Genomic DNA, 24,826 nt, shown 5'->3' with positions numbered 1-24,826 from the left:
TCCAGTTGCCTAATGGATTGAAAATCTCCTCAGTTTGCCACTGGCAACAACTTGAACAGATTTTACAGAGTTATGGATTCCATTTCTGAATACGCACAAAACAAGCCATCAAAATGAGCCTTTTCCCTCAGTACGCTCCTACAGCAAAAGAGGGAGCAATATTCTGAGGTGGCCTTCCCCGGGAAAGTGGATCAGGGAGTGAAGATAGAACTATAACCCTGTATTTAACTCTTTGATGTGACTCCCTTGTGATTGGGACAGTGTAGAGGATCCTACCCTTTCAAATTAATTGAGGGTATTTTACTCTATATCTTACCTCATGCTTTCCCTGTTCTGGGAGTGTTTGATAGAGACAGTGCAGGGATAGCTTTACTTTCAGTATGAGAGAGTAGCGAGAGCTACACTTTCCATTTACTGTTAGTTTAAGACACTAGAAAGAGTCTTACTCTGTTTCTAACTGCACTATCCTGTCCTTCAAATGTTTTGATAGGAACACAGAAGCTTTACACTGTTTAAGAGTACATAGAACATCATAGAGCAATATAGGCCTTTCAGCCCTCGATGTTGCACCAACCTATGGAATCAATCTGAAGCCCATCTAACCTTCACTATTCCATTTTCATCCACATGTCTATCCAATGACCATTTAAATGCCCTTAAAGTTGGCGAGTCGACTCCTGTTGCAGGCAGTGCGTTCCATGACCCTACTACTCTCTGAGTAGAGAACCTACCTCTGACATCTGCCCTATGTCTATCACCCCTCAATGTAAAGCCCCTCGTGCTCACCATCCGAGGAAAAAGGTTTTCACTGTCCACCCTATCTAACTCTTTGATTATCTTATATGTCTCAATTAAGTCACCTCTCAACCTTCTTCTCTCAAATGAAAACAGCCTCAGGTCCCTCAGCCTCTCCTCATAAGAGCTTCCCTCCATACCAGGCAACATCCTAGTAAATCTCCTCTGAACCCTTTCCAATGCTTCACATCCTTCCTATAAAGCGGTGACCAGAACTGTACACAATACTCCAAGTGCGGCCGCACCAGAGTTTTGTACAGCTGCAGCATAACCTCATGGCTCTGAAACTCAATCCTTCTACCAATACAAGTTAACACACTGTATGCCTTCTTAACAACCCTATCAACCAGGGTGGCAACTTTCAGGGATCTATGTACGTGGACACAGATCTCTCTGCTCTTCTACACTACAGAATCCTACCATTAGCCCAATACTCCTTACTTCCATTATTCCTTCCAAAGTGAATCACCTTACACTTTTCCACATTAAACTACATTTCCCACCTCTGAGCCCAGCTCTGCAGCTTATCTGCAACATCCTTCTGCACTGTCCACCAACTTTTGTGTCATCCTCAAATTTACTAACCCATCCTTCTAAGCCCTCATTCAGGTCATTTATAAAATTGATGAACAGCAGTGGATCCAAAACAGATTCTTGCGGTACACCACTAGTAACTTGTAAGAAACAAACTCAATAAAATTTTTGACGAGACCAACAAATCTGGAAACAAGACAATTTATTACGGACTTGCAAGTACGGGCTGCAACTGCACAAAGCAATTGAGCAAATTAGACTTGAGTTAGTTTACAATTATACCTTATGGGCTGAGTGAGGTCACCTCTCCAGACTCCTAATTACCCAATCTCCTTTACTGGACTATACAACTGCCCATCTTCGCTCCACCCTTATTGTTTCTCCTTCCCCATGTTGGCAATTTTCCCTTCTGTTCGTGCTGATATGCACATTATTTTGTTGACAGTTCATTAAGATACATTTTGTATCAATACTGGGTACATTCCATTCTCTGTACATTTCATCAATTTTGTATCATTCTTGTACAGCTCAGGCATTTTGGTTATCTCAGTTTTTTCGCTGAAAACTTAATCTTAAAAGAGTTAACTTGCTTATGTTAATTATACTCCAGAATTAGTATTTAATTAACCATAATTATTCACTAAAAGTAAAGATACACTTCCCTAAGTACCTGCAGAGTAAATAGTTTTCCTGCTGGACCCCTTTTCTGCATGCTTTTTCTATATCTTCAAAAACAACACTTTTCCCCATTTCTAACAAACTGAACTCCAGGATGGACATTTCCCATCAACCACCATCTTGTGTCTTCTTTCAGCCAATTCTGATCCAAACCATCAAATCACTATCAATCCCATGCCTCCGTATTTTCTGCAATAGCCTACCATCGGAAACCTTATCAAACACCGTACTGAAATCCATATACATCACGTCAACTGCTTTACTCTCATTCACCTGTTTGGTTACGATCTCAAATAACTCAATAAGGTTTGTGAGGCACGACCTACCCTTCACAAAACCATGTTGACTTCCCTAATCAACTTATTCCGCTCCAGATGATTAAAAATCCTCTTATAACCTTTTCCAAAACTTTACCCACAACCAAAGTAAGGCTCACTCATCTATAATTCCCAGGGTTGTCTTTACTCCCCTTCTTGAACAAGGGGACATTTGCTATCCTCCAGTCTTCTGGCACTATTCTTGTAGACAATGACGACAAACATCAAAGTCATAGGCTCTGCAATCTCCTCCCTGGCTTCCCAGAGAATCCTAATATAAATCCCATCCAGCCCAGGAACAATTTATCTATTTTCACACATTCCAAAATTGCTAACACCACCTCCTTGTGAACCTCAAACCCATCCAGTCTTGTAGCCTGTATCTGTGTTCTCCTTGACAACACTGTCTTTTTCCAATGTGAATACCGATGAAAACTATTCGTTTTGTTTCCCCAAACTCCTTGGACTCCACACACAACTTCCCACTACTGTCCTTGATTGGCCTTAATCTTACTCTAGCCATTCTTTTATTCCTGATAAACATATAGAAACCTTTAGGGTTTTCCTTGATCCTATCCGCCAACCACTTCTCATGTCCCCTCCTGGCTCTTCTTAGCTCTCTCTTTAGGTCTTTCTTGACTAATTTGTAACTCTCAAGTGCCCTAACTGAGCCTTCATGTCTCATCCTAACATAAGCTTTCTTCTTACTCGACAAGAGATTCAACTTATTTAGTAAACCATGGCTCCCGTGCTCGACCACTTCCTCCCTGCCTCACAGGCATATACTTATCAAGGACCCGCAGTGATTGTTCCTTGAATAAGCTCCACATTTTAAATTGTGCCCATCCCTTGCACTTTCCTTCCCCATCCCATGCAAGCTAAATTTTGTCTAATCGCATCATAATTACCTTTCCAGCAATAACTCTTGCCCTGCCATGTATACCTATCCCTTTCTATGGCTAAAGTAAACATAACCGAATTGTGGTCACTATCAACTAGGTGCTCACCTACCTCCAAATCTAACACTTGGCCTGATTCATTACCCAGCACCAAATCCAATATGGCCTCACTCCTTGTTGGCCTGTCTACATACTGTGTCAGAAAACCATCCTGCGCACATTGGACAAAAATTGATCCATCTAAAGTACTCGAACTGCAGTATTTCCAGTCAATATTTGGAAAACTAAAGTCCCCCGTAACAACTCCCCTGTTACTCTTGCTCCTATCCAGAATAATCTGTGCAATCCTTTCCTCTATATCCTTGGAACTTTTCGGAGGCCTATAGAAAACTCCCAACAGGGTGACCTCTCCTTTCCTGTTTCTAACCTCAACCCATACTATCTCAGTAGACAACTCCTCAAAACATCCTTTCTGCGACCATAATACTGTCCTTGACTAGCAATGCCACACCTCACCCTCTTTTCCCATCTTCTTTGTTCTTACTGAAACTTCTAAACCCCGGAAGCTGCAACAACCGTTCCTGTCCCTGCCCAACCCATGTCTCTGAAGTGGCAAACAACATCGAAGTCCCAGGTACCAACCCATTCTGCAAGTTCACCCATCTTATTCCGGATGCTCCTGGCGTTGAAGTAGATACACTTCAAACCACCTTCCTGCAATCTTGAAACCTCATTTCTGACCTCACTACACTCAATCTCCTGCACACTGGAACTCCAAGTTAGGTTCCCATTCCCCTGCTGAATTAGTTTAAACCCTCCCAAAGAACTTTAGCATAGTCTGCCCCACCCACCTCCCACCAAGATATTAGTATCCCTCTGATTCAGATAAAGACCATACTGTCTGTAGAGGTCCCACCTACCCCAGGATGAGCCCCAATTATCCAGGAATCCAAAACCCTCCATCCTGCACCATGCCTGTGGCAACACACCAACCATCTCTCTCATTCCCACAGAACCTCCTATCTGTCCGCCTAACTAGGGAGTCCCCAATGACTAATGAACTGCTCCTCTTCCCCCTACCCTTCTGAGCAATAGGAACAGACTCTGTGCCAGAGACCTCTACCCCATGGCTTATGCCCCGGTGAGTTTCCACCCACCACCAACAGTATCCAAAGCAGTATACTTATTGAGGGGAATGGCCTTAGGGGTTCCCTTTCACTGCCTGCTGGCTGCCTTTCCGTCCCCTGACTGTAACCCATCTGCCTTCTTCTTGCACCTGAGGTGTGACTACCTCCCTTTAACTCCTCTCAGTAAGAGAGAACTTTACTCTATCTAATCCTGTGCTGAATAGTGTAGAGATAGCTTTACTCTGTATCTAACACCACGCTATACCTGCCCTGTTGAAGATGCTGTACTTTCAGTTTGAAAAAGTAGAGGCATCTTTCCTCTGTATCTAGTCCCTGTCCTGGGAATGTTTGATAGAGAAAGATTAGATTAGATTCCCTACAGTGTGGAAACAGGCCCTTTGGCCCAACAAGTCCACACCGACCCTCCGAAGAGTAACCCACCCAGACCCATTTCCCCTCTGACTAATGCACCTAACACCAAGGGCAATATAACATGGCCAATTCACCTGACCTGCACATCTTTGGACTGTGGGAAGAAACCAGAGCACCCGGAGAATGTGCAAACTCCACACAGACAGTCATCCGAGGCTGGAATCGAACCTGGGACCCTGGTGCTGTGAGGCAGCAATGCTAACCACTGAGTCCCCGTGCCGTCCAAATATAGCTTTACTTTGTAACTTTTAGTTTAGAATAAGAGCATTACTTTAAATTTAAACAAGTTGAGGATGATTTAATTTCAGTTTAAAAGTATAGACAAACTTTTGGTTTCAGTTTGAGAGTCAAGGTACTTTACTCTGTAGCTTACCCCATCCTAAACCTGACCTGTGAGTTTTTGACAGAGACTGTGGGAATGAAGTTTTACTTTCAGTTTAAAAGAATAGAGAGTTTCACTCTGCATTTAACCTCCTGTTGTCCCTGTCATTGGAGTTTTTGAAGGGGGAATATAACAGATTTAATTGCTCCTCAGTTTAAAAGAGTAGAGAAAACTTTACTCTATACCTAAACCCATGCTATCCCATCCTGGGAGTGTCTAAGGGGGAAATATTTTCACTTCACAGCAGATATGACCAGAACAATATTCACCAAAGTCCTTTCATTTTTAAGCAGTTAATACAGATAATGGAACAGCCCCAAGAACAAAGACACATTTTGTCTGGTTTGAAGACTTTTAATTGATCCTTAAACAAAAAAGGTATTTGAATTTATTTATCTCAAACATAAATTGTTGGTCTTATTTGATTTCAATCTGAATTCTAACTAAATCATTATCAAATTGGAAATCAGGTACAAAAGAAAGTCATGATTCATTCCTATTTCATTTCTCAATTCCTCTGTAACAAAATGAAATGCATAATTTCAATCCTGCGTCATAAATGAGCAGACATTAAAAGAAAGTTTACTTTTCAGGCCATTCCACTCCCATAATTGTCCGTAATTGCTTTTGGTCCAGTAACTAGCCATTTTTTTCTTGGAGCAAAGGTTTGTTAATAAAAAAAATTGAATTCTTTATAAGAACACTCTGTCTTTTTAAACTTCAGGAACCTCGGAGTTTGCAAACAGATTAAATGTAATTGGATAAAGCAGGGTACTGGGGCTAATCTATTTGGTGCTAAGAGCCAATACAGACATGGCAGCCTGCATGGCCTCCTGTGTCCGGTCTCTGGGATATTTATATTAACTGTACAACTGCCAAACCCTGCTGTGAATGGTCAACCGTTTCTGGATTTGATAAGAACAAAGCTCATTACACTTCAGGCAAACAACATCCTACAATCTCACACTTTAACGCATCCTTCAGGCAACCTTCACGACACATCTGGATTGCAATGGGAAAAAGTGTGATGCCTCCAAATCCATTGAAGCACCATATAAGATTATTATGTAAATGCACATAATATGCACAGCCCCAAAATAACCAGCTGACAAAGTCAGCAACCCAGCTCTTCATCGGCAGAGTTATTACAGGTTCAGTGCTGGCAATTCAAAATCAGGGAGGAGACGCGATCAAGAATCAGAAAGATGCTGCAAAAATTGAAATAGAGCGCCTTGCCTTGGCTGACCCTTCTGCTATGTTCACTGTTGTGACTAGACACCAATTGTTCCAACCATATTATGATGGGATCAAAACACAAAAATACTTCTGCTCTAAAATATACAATTTATACACGTTAAATACAAAAAAAAAATTAAATGTAGCAGCTCACTCTTACTCTGCACTGTCTGTATATGAAAAGGAGAGCAGGAACCAATTCCATTACAGAAAGCAATGGGTCAGCACGACCTATATCCCTAAGATGCGTGCCCGTGATTCTCACCTCCTCAGCACTGAGCCCAAAGAGTGGAGTTTAAAACAAAAAAAACTGATCACCAACAAGTTTGACACAGGGTGAATGAACATGTGGCTCAGGTGCTGGGGTTTGTGGCAATGTAACTTACAGAAAGTCAACACCTTCAAAAAGGCCTGGAAATTGCAACTAGTGAAGCAGATGGGGAAAAGACCTCATTGGTTCCTTAAGGGATTCCTTATTTCCAGCCACACATAACAAAGGAACAGTCAACAACAGATCAGATCACTGCTCAACCGTCAAACTTTAAACTGTTTTTTCATTATTGTCCTGTTCTCTTTCATCATGCTGCAGCTCCACAAACAGGACCCCTGACCCCGTGGCGCGATTACTGCCCTTCAGGTATTGAGGGGGGTGTTTTGGGCCCAGTGTACGACAGAAACCTGTTCGGAGCTGCATGCTGCTGGAGGGAGAGGGGTGTGAACGCCTTTAAGAACAGGGAGTTCCGGTCGGGCCATTGACCCAGAGGTTTTTTGTTTGCCCAAAGGAGCGTAGACAGTGTTTTAGAAGATGGCAGCTTTACAATGGATACACAGCAAACAGGTAGAAAGGATGGTCAGCAAGGAGGGGAGAGGAATGGACAGAGAACTCAAACAGAGTGCAATCTGGTTCCACAGCTGACACTGACATATTCCATCAGCCATTTATTGAGGCTGCTCAGGCTAGTGGCAAATGCTGAAAGACATCGAGACTAGGCAGAGGGGAACGTTCATGTGAAACGCAGTCAGACATAAAATAGGTGGTTACCAGGCCAATTCTGACTCACCGGGCTCTGTGTGTGACCTGGGAAACACTGTCTCCTTATAGCTTGCCAAATTCTAAAGCAGAGGCCACAACATCTGTGGTTAGAGATTTCAACAATTTGTTGGAAGTGGGGAATTGAGCATCCACAGGGCAGGGGAGAACAGCTCTCTCTCCCTCTCAGCAACACACAACTCGTAGCAGTCACCAGGTTTCCCTTGTACACTGGCCCCCAAGCACAACACTCGATGCCCAGAGGGGTAGCAATCCCACCACTATCGGAGGTTCTGTTTGTATGAATGGTGCCAGGATTTCTATATACTCATGGTGCATCTTCACTCTTGCATGATATAGGGCAAAGCCTGACCCCATTACAAGGACAGGGAAATAAGACAAAAGGCAGCAGTGAATATCTCAAACTGCATTAAAAAGAAACAGAGCTGTGGACCAAGGTCTCAGCAATAACCTCAAAATTAATTTTATAAAGTATCCAGTGACCAACCGTGAAGATGATGCTGGTAAGCTCTCAGGGAATCACTGCTACAAACCTTTCACGCAGGTTACATCTGAGGCAAGCTGGTCAGTGTTTAAGAACGTGAACAGCCCAGTGGGAAGGAATGATTATTAGTGGAGTTTGAACCGTGGCCCTCCCCCTCACTGTGGCATAGAGTCCTCGGTGGCTCTGTCAGCAACATGCCATAACTCTCAGCAGGTATTCCAAAGTAACTGCAAGGCACTGAACTGATCACAGTTTCAAAGTGAGACTGTTCTAACATTCCCCAACACTTCAGCTGGTTATCGGAGTCTCTCACTTGGAGCAATGACTACATTGAGAGGAATGAACCTCGATGGAGTACATCTAGTGCTTATTCGCTGCACTGCTCATATAGGGCTGATTGAGATAGCCAACGGGAATCTCGATCCTCAAGAGCTATCGAACGGCTGCCCATGAGTTGGAAACAGTGCTGGTTGTGACTCCAGTCAGGGAGGACAATACACGACAGCTCCAGCCTACCAATGGGATAGCGTTGGTTTACGTTGTGCTCTGAGTAAGCAGGTGAAGCCTCTGTTTCAAGATGGCAGTATTGAGCACGTCAAGGAATCTCGGCAGGTTTCCCCTGAGCAGCAGTTCCATTGGCACAAACTGCAGGACCTGCAGCGGCCGGTCTGGCTCGCAGTCCTGGAGCTGACGCACGCGCTCACTCAGCCTGGCCAGGAACGCCATGACGTCAGCGGGCGGGCGACGAAAGCCAGCACACAGCAAGACAGCGAGGGTTCCGAGAGCATCCGACGAGGTAGGGCAAACAAAGTCCAGCACTCGGAAGCATTGCTGCAGCACAAACAGCAGGCCAGCCGTAAAGCGGGTGAAAGACGAGAGAATGGGGAGGATGAGCGCACCCCCATCTCGACAGTCCTCAATTGCATGGAGCACAGCATCGAGCAGACACTGCTGGTATGAGAGCTCTCCATCGTGAAGAACAGTGCAGCGAGTGGGAAGCGGGGAAGTGGACTTCCAGTAGCGGAGCTGGAAGCCGTTGATCTGCTTCGGGGTTGGGAACTGCTGCAGCCTCATCATCAGAAGGCAATCCACCGGCTGACCACGGTGGTCACAGAATCCCCCCGGCCGCTGCTCCACCATCAGGGCAGCAAGTTCAGACAGCACCAGCTCTTCAGAATAGACACTGCATGAGTCACAAGGGAGCATGACGGTGCCGCGTGCTGCCCCGCATCCCAGCACTGCCTCCTCCATTATCCGCTGGAGCTCCACGTCACAGAACGGAGAGCTGACCAGCCTGCTGAGCCTCCTGCCTTCCAGGATGTACCAGGACTGGCAGTCAGTACCACCCTGTGAATCCCTCAGGACGCAGTCGGCCTCCCGGGTGGCAGTGCAGTGCTGGTCCACCTCAGGGTAGAAGGGGCTCTTACGCATCCTTTCCTGCCAGGCCAGGCCGGCCAGATCCATCCTGTCATTGTAAGAGCCGGAGTGCAGTTTCTTCTTCTTGTGTGCAGATAACCGGCCGGCCAAGCTCCAGCCAGCCTGTGACCTCTTCACCAGCCAGTCCTCTCGGGCCAGGCGGCGCAACTGGAACCGCCGCAGGTAGAAGTCGGCAGCGCAGTCCCGCTTCTCCTCCATCGCCTTGACCTCCTCGGTACCCATCTTCCCAAACAGCCGAAGGTTTTCCCTGATCGTATCTGTCTGACACTTGTGAAAGAAAAAGCAACATTCTTCCAGCTGTTTTAGAAAAGACTCCGGAACAGCAGTCCGGACGAGGTCAGATTTCTGGACGACGTCTGGCCCAAAGCTCATCCCCAGCTGATCAAGGTACCTTCCCACGGCATCCTTGCCCTTATACTCAAGGCAGACCACATAGACTTCAGAGTTTCCTGACTTGCTGGTGCCTGGCTTAAAGACACTAACTTCGCGAAAGCAGCAGTTGAGCAGGTAAAGCAGGCAAACTGAGCAGCGCTCAAACAGCGTGAACATCTTCAACACAAAGGAGCCCTTCGGGCCGAGGAGCATCAAGGCTGCAATGGTCTCACAGTAGTGCAAGGGAGATACCAGAGTTTCCTGCTCTCCAGGGTTGTCCTGGCAATCAAAGCTCCCATCTGCCGTCACCAGGTGGACCTTCACGTTCTGAGTTAATTCCTTTAACCCCTGAAGACAGTCGTGGGCCATGATATCCCCTGTGTTATCAGGACCAAAATACCACCAGGGCAGCGTCGCAGCAATCAACCGGTCATCCATTATCATCATGCCAGTGTCATTGCCTTCGTGGTAGGGGTTGAGGGTATTGGCGATCCAATTCCAGTCGCACGGGATGCGGTGAGACTTGAGGTAGTGGTTCAGACTGGCAATGAAGGCCCCAGGGGCCTCGCAGAGGTGCACAGAGTTCAGCTCCCCATTCTGGAGTGCCTCAAATGGAAGCAAGGGAAATGTGCACAGGATCTCATGAAACTTGCACCAGGCCTGTGTGCACAATTCGGCATTCATAGTGCTCCGAACCACCGGGATGACCTTCCCCGCCCGGTTGGTGAAGGCCGTGTGCTCATGCCACTTTTCCAGTTCCTTGTCACTCAGCTGGTTCTTCACATCGTTAAGGGACTCCTTCAGAGCCTGCAGCCTCTCAGACTCCTTTGTACTAACCTCCCCAACGTCAGCCAGACACCAGGGTTGATCAGCAAGCTTCTGGAAGGTGAATCTCTTGTTGAAAAGTTTCTCGATCTCGTCAGGAATCGGGAGGTTCATCTCCGAGTGGTCCACCATATGCTCCACATGGGGCCGTTTCCGACTTACCCACTTCTTTACTTTGCTGGGCTCCATCGATCTGCAAAAGCAGAGATTAGAAGTATCACTGTCATTTTAATCTTTGTACTACTTTCTAGACCCACATAAGCAAAAGATAATTACCAAAATTCCCAGTACCTCCAAACAATACACCACTCCCTCAAACTCTCAAATTCAACTTTTTTTTTTATTTCCTAATGAATTACAGACATTTATCAACTGATCAAATTCCCAACACGAGCTTGTGACCCAAGAAATGACAGGCTGTTCGACCATATGGGGCAGTGAAATTGAATCTGACTGTGTCCGCACAGCACTGTTAAGCATGGATTTCCACTTGATGCACTGGCCAGTCAGAATGAATGTTTTTACCCTCACATCCCCTCAGATCCGTGAAGATATTGTGAAACTTGAAAGGGTTCAGAAAAGATTTACAAGGAATTTGCCAGAATTGGAGAGTTTGAGCTATAGGGAGAGGCTGAATAGGCTGCGGTTGTTTTTCCTGGAGCGTTGGAGGCTGAGGGGTGACCAGGGAGGGGGGGAGAGGGAGAGGGGGGAGAGGGAGAGGGGGGGAGAGGGAGAGGGGGGAGGGGGGGAGAGGGGGAGGGGAGAGGGGGAGGGGGAGGGAGGGGGAGGGGGGGGAGGGAGGGGGAGGGGGGAGAGGGAGAGGGGGGAGGGGGGAGAGGGAGAGGGGGGAGGGGGGGGGGAGGGGGGGGAGGGGGGGGAGGGAGGGGGGGGGGGGGGGGAGGGGGGTGGAGGGGGGGGGAGGAGGGGGGGGGAGGGGGGGGAGGGGGGGGAGAGGAGGGGGGGAGGGGGGGAGGAGGAGGGGGGGGAGGGGGGGGAGGGGGGGGAGGGGGGGGAGGGGGGGGGAGGGGGGGGAGGGGGAGGGGGAGAGAGAGGGGGAGGGAGGGGGAGGGAGGGGGAGGGAGGGGGAGGGAGGGGGAGGGAGGGGGAGGGAGGGGGAGGGAGGGGGAGGAGGGGGAGGGAGGGGGAGGGAGGGGGAGGGGGGGGAGGGGGAGGGAGGGGGAGGGGGGGAGGGGGGGAGGGAGGGGGAGGGGGGGAGGGGGGGAGGGAGGGGGAGGGGGGGGAGGGAGGGGGAGGGAGAAGGGAGGGGGGGAGGAGGGAGGGGGGGGGAGGAGAGGGGGAGGGGGGGAGAGGGAGAGGGGGGAGAGGGAGGGGGGGAGAGGGAGAGGGGGGAGAGGGAGAGGGGGGAGAGGGAGAGGGGGGAGAGGGAGAGGGGGGGAGAGGGAGAGGAGGGAGAGGGGGGGAGAGGGAGAGGGGGGAGGGGGGGGAGAGGGAGAGGGGGGAGGGGGGGGAGAGGGGGAGGGGAGAGGGGGGGAGAGGGAGAGGGGGGAGGGGGGGAGAGGGAGAGGGGGGAGGGGGGGAGAGGGGGAGGGGGGAGGGAGGGGGAGAGGGGGAGGGGGGAGGGAGGGGGAGAGGGGGAGGGGGAGAGGGGGAGAGGGGGAGAGGGGGAGGGGGGGAGGGGGGAGGGGAGGGGGAGAGGGGGAGGGAGGGGGAGAGGGGGAGGGAGGGGGAGAGGGGGAGAGGGGGAGGGGGGGAGGGGGGGAGGGGGGAGAGGGGGAGGGGGGGAGGGGGGGAGAGAGGGGGAGGGGGGGAGAGGGGGAAGGGGGGAGAGGGGGAAGGGGGGGAGAGGGGGAAGGGGGGGAGAGGGGGAGGGGGGGAGAGGGGGAGGGGGGGGAGAGGGGGAAGGGGGGGGAGAGGGGGGAGGGGGGGAGAGAGGGGGAGAGAGGGGGAGGGGGGGGAGAGAGGGGGGGGGAGAGGGGGCGGAGAGGGGGCGGAGAGGGGGAGGGGGAGGGGGTGTCCAGGAGGACGGGTTGGCCCTAGGGGGCGGTGGGTAATGTCTCCCAGAGAAGGGGGAGAGAGGCGGTGTCCCGGGGAGAGGGGGTAATCCCGGGGGTGAAGGGCAATGTCCGGGAGGCGCGAACTCCGGGCTATCGGTCTGAGGAAGCCGCCTACATCGTACACGTCCCGGTTCCGGCTCTGGGATTCCCTCAGCAGCAGCGTCCGCTGACAATCAGCTCCCCCGGTGTCACGGAAAGGCCTTCCGGATAGAAACAACAGCTTGGAGCAAACCACACCCACAGGTCACACATTCCTCACAGCTGAGAGCAAACCCCGCCCCCAGACACTAACCCCGCCCCCAGCGCCAACACTAACCCCGCCCCCAGGGCCAACACAAACCCCGCCCCCAGACACTAACCCCGCCCCCAGCGTCAACACAAACCCCGCCCCCAGTTCGGTTGCAAACCCCACCCCGTACCCCGCCCCCAGCCCTGACACAAACACCGCCCCCAGATCAGACACATACCCCGCCCCCAGCCCTGACACAAACCCCGCCCCCAGCCCTGACACAAACCCGGCCCCAGCACAGATACAAACCCCACCCCGAGCCCTGACTCAAACCACGCCCCCTGACAAACCCCGCCCCCAGGGCCAACACAAACCCCGCCCCAGGGCCAACACAAACCCCGCCCCGAGCCCTGACACAAACACGCCCCCTGACACTAACCCCGCCCCCAGATCAGACACAATCCCCATCTCCCCATCTCAGGGAACAACCTTCCCAGCACAAAAGCCCCCCCAACAAAACAAACCCCACCACCACCACCCCTCAATACAAACCCCACCCCCACCAACATAAACCCCGCCCCCACCATCTCAGGAATACCCCATTCTCCCCCATAACAAATATGCCCCATGCCCAATACAGGGAACCTTCCACACACCCCCCACCCCCAGCTCAGGGAACACCCACCCCAACAAACACACTCCACCCCCAGCCCCACAACCACTGGAACCTCCCCTCACCTCACAATCCCCACCCACCCCCCTCATGTCAGGCACTATTTATTCTCTGAGGAGAAAGTGAGGACTGCAGATGCTGGAGATCAGAGATGGAAATGTGTTGCTGGAAAAGCGCAGCAGGTCAGGCAGCATCTAGGGAACAGGAGAATCGACGTTTCGGGCATTAGCCCTTCTTCAGGAATGAGGAAAGTTGGTCCAGCAGGCTAAGATAAAAGATAGGGAGGAGGGACTTGGGGGAGGGGCGTCGGAAATGTGATAGGTGGAAAGAGGTCAAGGTGAGGGTGAAGGTCAGACTGGGGTGGGGGCGGAGAGGTCGGGAAGAAGATTGCAGGTTAGGAAGGCGGTGCTGAATTTGATGGATTTGACTGAGACAGGCTGGGGGGAGGGGAAATGAGGAAACTGGTGAAATCCGAGTTCATCCCTTGTGGTTGGAGGGTTCCTAGCCGGAAGATGAGGCGTTCTTCCTCCAATCGTCGTTTCGCTGTGGTCTGACGATGGAGGAGTCCAAAGACCTGCATATCCTTGGTGGAGTGGGAGGGGGAATTGAAATGTTGAGCTACAGGGTGGTTGGGTTGGTTGGTCCGGGTGTCCCAGAGGTGTTCTCTGAAACGCTCCGCAAGTAGGCGGCCTGTCTCCCCAATATAGAGGAGGCCACATCGGGTGCAAAGGATGCAATAGATGGTATGTGTGGAGGTACAGGTGAATCTGTGGTGGATATGGAAGTTTCCTTTGGGGCCTTGGAGGGAGGTGAGGGGGGAGGTGTGGGCGCAAGTCTTGCACCTCCTGCGGTTGCAGGGGAAGGTGCCGGGAGTGGAGGTTGGGTTGGTGGGGGGTGTGGATTTGACGAGGGAGTCACGGAGGGAGTGGGAGGTTACATGGAGGTTAGTGGGGTGGTAGGTGAGGACCAGTGGGGTTCTGTCCTGGTGGCGGTTGGAGGGGCGGGTGGCGGTTGGAGGGGCGGGGTTCAAGGGCGGAGGATCGGGAAGTGGAAGAGATGCGGTGGAGGGCATCGTCAACCACGTCGGGGGGGAAATTGCGGTCCTTGAAGAAGGAGGCCATCTGGGATGTGCGTTTTTGGAACTGGTCCTCCTGGGAACAGATCCTCCGCCCTTGAACCCCGCCCCTCCAACCGCCACCGGACAGAACCCCACTGGTCCTCACCTACCACCCCACTAACCTCCATGTACAGCGCATCATCCGCCGCAATTTCCGCCACCTCCAAACGGACCCCACCACCAAGGATATATTTCCCTCCCCTCCCCTATCAGCATTCCGTAAAGACCACTCCCTCCATGACTCCCTCGTCAGATCCACACCCCCCACCAACCCAACCTCCACTCCCGGCACCTTCCCCTGCAACCGCAGGACTTGGCGCCCACACCCTCCCCCTCACCTCCCTCCAAGGCCCCAAAGGAAACTTCCATATCCGCCACAGATTCACCTGTACCTCCACACATATCATCTATTGCATCCTTTGCACCGATGTGGCCTCCTCTATATTGGGGAGACAGGCCGCCTACTTGTGGAGCGTTTCAGAGAACACCTCTGGGACACCCGGACCAACCAACCCAACCACCCTGTAGCTCAACATTTCAATTCCCCCTCCCACTCCACCAAGGATATGCAGGTCTTTGGACTCCTCCATCGTCAGACCACAGCGAAACGACGATTGGAGGAAGAACGCCTCATCTTCCGGCTAGGAACCCTCCAACCACAAGGGATGAACTCGGATTTCACCAGTTTCCTCATTTCCCCTCCCCCAGCCTGTCTCAGTCAAATCCATCAAATTCAGCACCGCCTTCCTACCTGCAATCTTCTTCCCGACCTCTCCGCCCCCACCCCAGTCTGACCTATCACCCTCACCTTGACCTCTTTCCACCTATCACATTTCCGACGCCCCTCCCCCAAGTCCTCCTCCCTATCTTTTATCTTAGTCTGCTGGACCAACTTTCCTCATTCCTGAAGAAGAGCTAATGCCCGAAACGTCGATTCTCCTGGTTCCCTAGATGCTGCCTGACCTGCTTGCGCTTTTCCAGCAACACATTTCCATCACTATTTATTCTCGTCAAAACACACAGCCCTCATCCTGGGTTGCGTTGGAGAGGTTGTTCCCTGAAATAATGAGTGGGTTTTGTGTTGAGGGGCATTGTTCCCTGAAATGGTGGGGGTGGGTTTTGCCTTGAGGAGGGTTTTTTCCTGAAAGGGTGGGGGTGGGGATTGTGTGGTGGGGGCTTGTACTCTGGGGTGCATGGAGCACCCCAAAACCTCTGCCACCCCAGAACTCACAGCTCCTCCTCCATTCCAGACCTTCTCCCACTCCCCTGTAACCGCCTGCACCATTCAAACCCTCCTCAGATTCCCAGCTTCCCCCAAAGCGGTGAGAAGATGGTCCTGTGACACAGTGCCACATCAGTGTTCACCTTACCCACATACCTGACCACAACCACTCATTGGCATGAAGCCAAACTTAGTGGTATTAATGACAATAATGGAAACTTACTTCTTAAGTCCTTCCAAACAATATCCAATGACATCGATAGTAGAAGAGCTTTCCAATTCCAACTGTAATCAATTTTGGCAGAAGTGTGAGTAGCAACAGGAAAAGCACCTTTGTTTGATAATTCATTCATGGGATGAGGGCATCAATGGCTATTGCCCATCCCGAATTGCACAGAGGGCAGTAAGAGTCAATCATGTTTCTGTGAGTCAGGAGTCACAAGTAGGCTAGGACAAGTAAGGATGGCAATTTCCTTCTCGAACAAAAGAAGTGGATTTTTCCCAACAATCGATGATGGATTGACGATTAGGCTCCTAATTCTAGATATTTTAAATTTATTGAATTCAAATTCCACTATCTGCTGTGGCTGGAATCAAACCCAGGTCTCCAGTGATAACGCTACTAAGCCATCACTTTCCCTGAATAGTTACTATCTCAAGAGTATCTGATAGGAGAGTGTTCACTTTGAATGTTCCTGGAGTTGTCATATGATCAAAGGCATATGGTGATGTTGTGAATCAGATGTATCTCGAGGGATCATTCCCAAAGTACATCCAATGACACTATGTCCCACTGGCTGCATCATATGACATCCCAAAGCTCGCTTTGAACCATTTGGTTTCACCCTTCCACAATAACAAATCTACAATCATCAAGTACGACAGCTTGCATTTAAATAGTGCTTTTAATGGAGTAAAACATTACAAGCTGATTCATGGGAGCATTTTCAAACAACCTTTACCGCAGAGTCATAAAGGGAATTGTTGGATCGGGTGTCAGAAATCTTGGTCAAAGAATTACATTTGAAGGAACATCTTAGAAGTTGCAAATAGAGAATTTTTAGGATTTTAGGTCAAAGCAGTTGAAGGCACTACCACAAATATTAGAACAAATATGATCAGAGTTGCACAAAAGTCTAGATTGTAGGGAGGACAGAGATGCTGGGGTACATTATAGAAAACATACACAGAGCAAGAATCAATCATTTGGCTCCTCAACACTGCCTACCATTCAGTAAGATTACAGTCAATCCTTTACCTCAATTCCACTCTTCACCATATTTCTTTACTTTTCAAGGTCAAAGTTTTGACTATGCCAGACTTAAAAGCCTCAAAATTCACAATCCCCCAAGTTAAAGAAAGCAAAAGAAATTCACAACCATCTGCAGAAACTTCTTTTCATTCCCATCATAAATGGTTAATCCCTTCTCCTAAGGCTGTGCTCCTCTGTTGTAGATTCCCAAGCCAGGAGAAACAACCTCTCTTTTCAGATGCCTTCAGAATCCTGTGTGTGTCAATGAGATAACCTCTCATTCTTCTAAACTCCAAAGAATATAATCTAATTGAACTTCTCATTGCCAAAGATCCTTAGACAGCATCTTCTAAATCCGCGATCACTTCCATCTAGAAGGATAAGGACAGCAGATACCTGGGAACACCACCACCAGCAAGTTCCCCTCCATGCCACTCATCATCCCAAATTGGAAATATATCATCGTTCCTTCTCTGTCGCTGGGTCAAAATCTTAGAATTTCCTCCCTGAGGGTATTGTGAATGCACCTATAGCATTTGGACAACAGTGGTTCAAGCAGGCAGCTCACTACCACCTTCTCAAGGGGCAATTAGAAACAGGCAATAAATGCTGGCCAGCCAGAGATGCCCATATCCTATGAGTGAATAAATTTTTTTTAAAAAGGACAACCTCTTCATCCCAGGGACCACTATAGTGAACCACTCTTGTACCATCTCCAACTCCACTACAGCCGTCCTTAAATATGGAGATGAAAAGATAGGGATAGATCAAAAACAGACAACATGGTTTTGTTAGTGGGAGGGCATGTCTGGGCAGAAGTGGATACTGCAGATGCTGGAGATTAGAGTCAAGATTAGAGTGATGCTGGAAAAGCACAGCAGGTCAGAATCCGAAAAGCAGGAAAATTGATGTTTTAGACCAACTTGATTTAATTTTTCTGAGAAGTGATCAGATGTGGAGATGCAGGCAATGCTTTGGATGTAGTCAATGTGGACTTCAACAAGGCTTTTGATAAGGTCCTGCATGGGAGACTGATGGAGAAGGTAAGGGCCCATAGGATCCAAGAGAATTTGATTAATTGGATCCACAGTTGGTTAAGTAGCAGAGGGTGGTATCGAGCGGTGTTTTTATTACTGGAACCTGTATCCAGTGGGGTCCCGTGGGATCAGTGTTGGGACCATTGATGTTTGTGGTATATATAAATGAGTTAGACTAGAATGTAGGAGATTCTGGATTAGTGGTGCTGGAAGAGCACAGCAGTTCAGACAGCATCCAAGGAGCAGTAAAATCGACGTTTCGGGCAAAAGCCCTTCATCAGGAATAAAGGCAGAGAGCCTGAAGCGTGGAGAGATAAGCTAGAGGAGGGTGGGGGTGAGGAGAAAGTAGCATGGAGTACAATAGGTGAGTGGGGGAGGGGATGAAGGTGATAGGTCAGGGGGGGAGGATGGAGTGGATAGGTGGAAAAGGAGATAGGTAGGTAGGATAAATCCGGACAAGTCATGGGGACAGAGTTGACCAGTAAGTTTTCAGATGACTAAAATTATGATACAAAATAATGAGAAAGATAGCTTTAGATTACAGGATGATATAGACTGGCAGTTTAGTGGCAAATGGAATTCAGACCAGATAAATGTGAGGTGATACAATTGGGCAGGACCAACAAGGACAGGGAATACATGGTGAACAGTGGGAAGCACCAAAGATTAGAGAGATCTTTGTGAGCATGTCCATTGGTCCCTCGAGGTTATAGAACATGTAAATAAAATGGTTAAGATGGCAACTGGGATGCTTGCCTTTATTAAGCAGAGTTTAGAGTTTAAGAACAGGGAGGTTGTGCTGGAACTGTATAAAGCATTGCTGGTCCACAGCTACAGTATTGTGTGCAGTTCTGGAATCCACATTGTAGGAGGGATATGACAGCCTGGACTGGAGAGTTACAGTTACAAAATGAGATTGGACAGACTGGGATTGTTTTCCGTAGAGCAGAGGAAATTGAGAGAGGACATGATTGAGATGTATAAAATTATGACAGGAGATACCTTTCCCCTTGATGGAGGGATCACTGACCTGGGGCATAGCTTGAAGGTAAGGGACAGAGGATTGAGACAGATATAAGGAAAATGATTTTCATCCAGTCAGAGGCTGGATACAATCCACATAAGAGGGTGGAGAGTTAAATTAGATTAGATTAGATTAGATTACAGTGTGGAAACAGGCCCTTCGGCCCAACAAGTCCACACCGACCCGCCGAAGCGAAACCCACCCATACCCCTACATTTACCCCTTACCTAACACTACGGGCAATTTAGTATGGCCAATTCACCTGACTCTGCATATCTTTGGACTGTGGGAGGAAACCGGAGCACCCGGAGGAAACCCACGCAGACACGGGGAGAACGTGCAAACTCCACACAGTCAGTCGCCTGAGGCGGGAATTGAACCCGGGTCTCTGGCGCTGTGAGGCAGCAGTGCTAACCACTGTGCCACCGTGCCACCCAAATGGCAGCCCACCAGCCATCTTGACTCTTTCTGAGCGAGTGGTAGAGCATGAGCCTCAGTGGAAGGTGAGTCCAGATAGAGTCAATGCGAGATATTGCAGAGAAGATGGCGGCACTTACAGAGTGAAGTTCATTGACCATCTTCCGACAGCGCTGGTCATTACTCCAGACAGCTGAAACCCCGCTGATACAGGTGGCATGCATGTGGCCTCCATTGCCAGTCCTAGGGTAGCACTGACTGCCCCATGCCTGCCATGTCTGGGGCTAATGTCAGGACTGATGGCACGTCTGGGTCCACAAAGGGGTTTTAAAAACAGCTGATGGGAGGAGTGGTTGGGGGAGGGTGGGGGGGGGGGGTTGCACAAAGAAAGGCCGTGAGTTCTGGCACATCTGCTGAGTGGCGAGTTGTTCCAGGTGCAGGTTGAGATGGCACTGGAGTTAAACATAAAGGAGGAGAAAGTGAGGACTGCAGATACTGGAGATCTGAGTCAAAAAGTGTAGCGCTGGAAAAGCACGGACGATCAGGCAGCATCCGAGGAGCAGGAGAGTCGACGTTTCGAGCATAAGCTCTTCATCAGGAATGTGGAAGAGTTTCATTCCTGATGAAGAGTTTACGCTCTAGAGTGTGAGGGACACCATTGGGGCAGGGTAGGTAGTTAAAGAGCTGTTTTCGGTAAGATACAGTGAGAAAACTCGCTAGGCCTCATGGTGGAAATCCTTCCAAAAACCACAACTGTAACATGGACTCTGTCAAAAAGACATTTATTTCAGTCCCAGGCACAGACTTACAAGTTTCAGAAACACGTTATGCCTGAGTTGAGTTTTCTGGGCAGCATTCAGTACCTTTCCAGATGATACATATGTACCAGGGAACCACTGTAACACTCAACTTTGTCCCCTGAAACATTACTTCCTGGGTTAGGTCACCAGGCATCTGTGGGTGGCATGGTGGCCCAGTGGTTAGAACTGTTACCTCACCTCCAGAGATCCAGTTTCAGTTCCAGCCTTGGGAGACTGTATGGAGTTTGTGCATTCTCCCTGTGACTGCGTGGGCTTCCTCCCCCAGTTCAAAGATGGGTGTGGATTGGCCATGTTAAATTACCCATAGTGTCCAGGGATACACAGGCGAGGTGGATTAGCCAGGGTGAACGTGGGGTTACCAGGATGGATAGAGTGTGGGTGCAATGCTGTTTGGAGGTTTGTTGCAAACTAAATGGGCCATTTGGCCTCTTTCCACACTGTAGGGATCCTATGTTTTGAGAAGGACCACAGTCTTTATGGAGCGAAGGAGTTTTATACTCAGTGGAAGTTTCCAGAAGGTGACATCAGAATATCATCAGGCATCAAGGCTTCAGTGTCAGCTTCGTATTCCCTCGATTGCAGCAGATGGAATTCATCTTTTAAACATGATTGAGCTACAAAAAGAGGCCAGGATTTATGCAGATAGGAGGCAGAAATAATCAGACTCTGTCAGAACCAATGTTTGTCAAATCACTTCCACCTCACAGCAAGAGGTGAGCTGAGCGAAAGGAAATCCCTCAAAGAAGCATCTGTGGATTTTTCAAATTTACCAGGGGCTAATTTGTTGTGGAAGCCCCTTTAATCAAAGCCCATCTCTTCTACACCCTCCCCTACATCCCTGCAGCACCCCAGCCCCACCACCCCACCCCTATCTATCACTGCAATACAGTTTGGGGTTTTGCCAAAGGAACAGACTCTGGGGAGTACATTCTCCACAAAGTAACTGCCTTCCCTCATTCCCCCTTCACCCAAACAAACGGTATTAGGACATAGAGACCTGAAGCTAAAACCTCACCCCAATTGGCTGTCTCAGATTTTTAAATTTGTTTTGTGGGATGTGAGCATCTTTGGCTGGCCAGCATTTATTGCCCACACCAGCTCCCTTGACAAAGTGGTGGTGAGCTGCCTTCTTGAACCGCTGCAGTTCACCTGCTGTGGGTTGACCCACAATGCCCATGGGGAGGGAACTCCAGGATTTTGACCCATCGACAGTGGAGGAACGGCGATTTATTTCCAAGTCAGGATGATGAATGGCTTGGAGGGGAACTTGCAAGGGGTGCTATTCCCATCTTTCTGCTGCCTTGCCCTTCTAGATGGAAGTGGTCGTGAGTTTGGAAGGTGCCATCTGAGGATCTTTGGTGAATTTCTTCAGTGTATCTTGTAGACAGTACATACTGTTGTGAATGTGGTGTCAATCAAGCGGGCTTCTTTGTCCTGGATGGTGTCAAGCTTCTTGAGTATTGTTAATGCTGCATTTGTCCAGGCAAGTGGGAAGCATTCCACCACACTCGTTATTTGTACCTTGTAGACACTAATGTTGGTGGAGTAGTGGACAGTGTGGAAGAATGTTACAGGTTGCAGAGGGACTTGCATAAACTGCAGAATTGGGCAGAGATGTGGCAAATGGAGTTCAATGCAGCTAAATATGAGTTGATGCACTTTGGGAAGAATAACAGGAAGGCAGAGTACTGGGTCGATGGAAAGATTCTTGGTAGTTTGGATGTGCAGAGGGATCTTGGAATCCATGTACATAGATCCCTGAAAGTTGCCACCCAGGTGGATAGTGCTGTTAAGAAGGCATATAGTGTGTTAGGTTTCATTCGTAGAGGGATTGAGTTCCGGAGCCGCAATATCATGCTGCAACTATACAAAACGCTGATGCGGCCACACTTGGAATATTGTGTACAGTTCTGGTCCCCGTATTTCGGGAAGAATGTGGAAGCATTGGAAAAGGTGCAGAGGAGATTTACCAGGATGTTGCCTGGTCTGGAGGGAAGGTCTTATGAGGAAAGGCTGAGAGACTTGAACTTGTTCTCATTGGAGAGAAGGCGGCTAAGAGGGGATTTGATAGAGACATACAAGATGATCAGAGGATTAGATAGGGTAGACAGTGAAAGTCTTTTTCCTAGGATGATGACATCAGCTTGTACGAGGGGGCATAACTACAAATTGAGGGGTGATAGATTTAAGACATGTCAGAGGCAGGTTCTTTACGCAGAGAGTGGTAAGGGCGTGGAATGCCCTACCTGCGAATGTAGTCAACTCAGCCACATTAGGGAGATTTAAGCAATTCTTAGATAAGCACATGGATGAGGAAGGGATAGTGTAGGGGGATGAGCTGAGAATAGTTACAGGTCGATGCAACATTGAGGGCCGAAGGGCCTGTTCTGCACTGTATTGTTTTATGTTCTATGATGGACAGGCTTTGGGGAGTCAGGAGGTGAGTTACTTGCCACAGTATTCTTAGCCTCTGACCTGCTCTAGGAGCCACTGTGTTTATGTGGTGAGCCCAATTGGGTTTCTGGTCAATGGTAACCTCCAGGAACTTGCTAATGGAGGATTCAGTGATGGTAACACCATTGAATGTCAAGGGGCAGAGGTTGGATGGTCATTTGTGTGGCATGAATGTTACTTGCCACTTGTCAGCCCAAGCCTGGGTATTGTCCAGATCTTGTTGCATTTGAACAGGGACTACTTCACTAAAGTTCTTCTGCCAAAACGTTCATCCTCACAATGTGAGTGTACAGTCATAATTAACACTATTGTAGACCTACAGTCAGAATTAGCCCTGTTTACATTGTGGCTGTGAAGTCATGGAGTCATAGAGGCCTACAGCACAGAGACAGGCCCTTTGGCTCAAACCGGTCCATGCTGACCAAAATATCCATCAACGCTAACCCCATTTCCCTGCACTTGGCCCATATCTTCCTAAACCTTTCCTATCCATCTATTTATGCATTTGCCTTTTAAATGTTGTTAATGTACCTGCCTCAACCACTTCTGCTGGCAGCTCATTCCAAATGCGTAAAATTCCCTGTGTAAAAAATGTTACCCCTCAAGTTTCCTTTTATTCTTTCCCCTCTTACCTTAAACTGATGCCCTCTAGTCCTCAATTCCCCAATCCTGGGAAAAAGACTGAGTACATTCACCCTATCCATGCCTCTCAGGATCTTATAAGATCCGCCCTCTGTCTCCTACACTTGAAAGAAAAAAGACTGAACTTGTCCAACCTCTCCCTATAACTCAGACCATTCAGTCGTGGCAACATCCTTGTAAATTTCTTCTGCACTCTTTCCAGTTTAATAACATCCTTCTTGTAGCAAGGTAACCAAAACTGAACACAATACTAATGTCCAGCATAACTGCAACATAACTTCCCAACTTCTATACTCAGTGCTCTCACTGATGGAGGCCAGTGTGCCTAAAGCCTTCTTCACTGCCCTGTCTACCTGTGACTCTACTTTCAGAGAACCATGCACCTGAACTCCAAGGTCCCTCTATTCCACTACACTCGTTAACACTCTACCATTCACCATGAAACTCCTGCCTTGATTTGACTTACCAAAATGCAAGACCTCACACTTACCTATAAGTCTGGGTGTACATTGCTGATGGTGGTGTGCAAGCTCAATTAGAATGTTCACTTTGGGCCCCACTGCTTCAAGTGTCATTCTTAATATTCAACTGACATTTTCCGTTTTGTGAACCCCCACCCTCAGAATCTTGAGTCTCATATAAAGGACTGCTCCTCTGACAGTGTGGCACTCCCTCAGTCCTGTACTAGAGACCCAACTTGGATGACATGTTCAAATCCCTAATGCAAATAACTGTTTAAAAAATCCTTTTGCTCTTCAGTAGCATATCCTTAGGGTCTTCCGATAGAATCCTGAACCCTATTTTTTCTCTGGCAATTCCCAATCTTAAATAGACGTAATCTTTTTGGTCAGGGCTACCTATTGTGGAGAACTGTTTTTATGGGTGCTTCACTCTACTCGAAAACAGCAAGGATTGGAGCTTCAATCCAGGATGGTTAGAGGTAGGTGCCAATCCCAAACAAGGAGCCAAGTCTAGGTGCAATGTTATTCAAAGAGATGAACAGGGGAAAGAGAGAAATCATTGTAAAGAGAGAGACATGAATAATCAGATGCTGAGAAAAAAGTGAGCAGAATGAAGAGAAAAGATGTATAGCTGAGACAGATTTAACACTTCAGTCACCTGCCTAGAGCTGTCTGTCAGGTCTGCTGCCATTTTGGAAAGGAGAGGTTTCCTCATGGCTCCTGCTGGTTCCAGACCGTCGGTAGAAGAAATAGGACCCTCCTCACTGCAGCTGGTACTGAGCAGCCAGTGGAAGTACTGTTTTATTAACCACATTTGCACGTTGCTCTTCAGACAGAGGTATCCCTGACTGTATCTTGGGAATAAGATAAATTTAATACCTTCTGGCATTGTA

General features: G+C 48.9%; 1 protein-coding gene across 3 annotated transcripts in view; it reads right to left on the bottom strand.

Moving 5' to 3' along the window:
* Window positions 1-5,347: 5,347 nt before the first annotated feature.
* The window catches only part of cmtr2 (cap methyltransferase 2), a 60,658-nt gene continuing 41,179 nt past the window's right edge, over window positions 5,348-24,826 (bottom strand). Inside the window, exons 1-2 of one of the 3 annotated variants that reach the window (XM_087996100.1) lie at window positions 12,700-12,816; window positions 5,348-10,762 (exon numbers count right to left, since the gene is read on the bottom strand). In XM_087996100.1, coding sequence (XP_087852226.1) covers window positions 8,470-10,758 — 2,289 coding nt within the window. In that variant the 5' untranslated portion in view covers window positions 10,759-10,762; window positions 12,700-12,816 and the 3' untranslated portion in view covers window positions 5,348-8,469. Of the gene's footprint in view, window positions 10,763-11,157; window positions 11,231-12,699; window positions 12,817-24,826 lie in introns of those variants that run through there. The other 2 variants (XM_043707370.2, XM_087996101.1) reach the window with 2 other exon arrangements.

The sequence above is a fragment of the Chiloscyllium plagiosum genome, unplaced genomic scaffold, assembly GCF_037043375.1.
Source record: "Chiloscyllium plagiosum isolate Xiang-an unplaced genomic scaffold, Cpla_swu_hap1 HiC_scaffold_17, whole genome shotgun sequence".
Classification (NCBI taxonomy): Eukaryota; Metazoa; Chordata; class Chondrichthyes; order Orectolobiformes; family Hemiscylliidae; genus Chiloscyllium; species Chiloscyllium plagiosum.
Note: the sequence above shows the minus strand (reverse complement) of the source record. Positions and strands in the feature narration are given on the sequence as shown.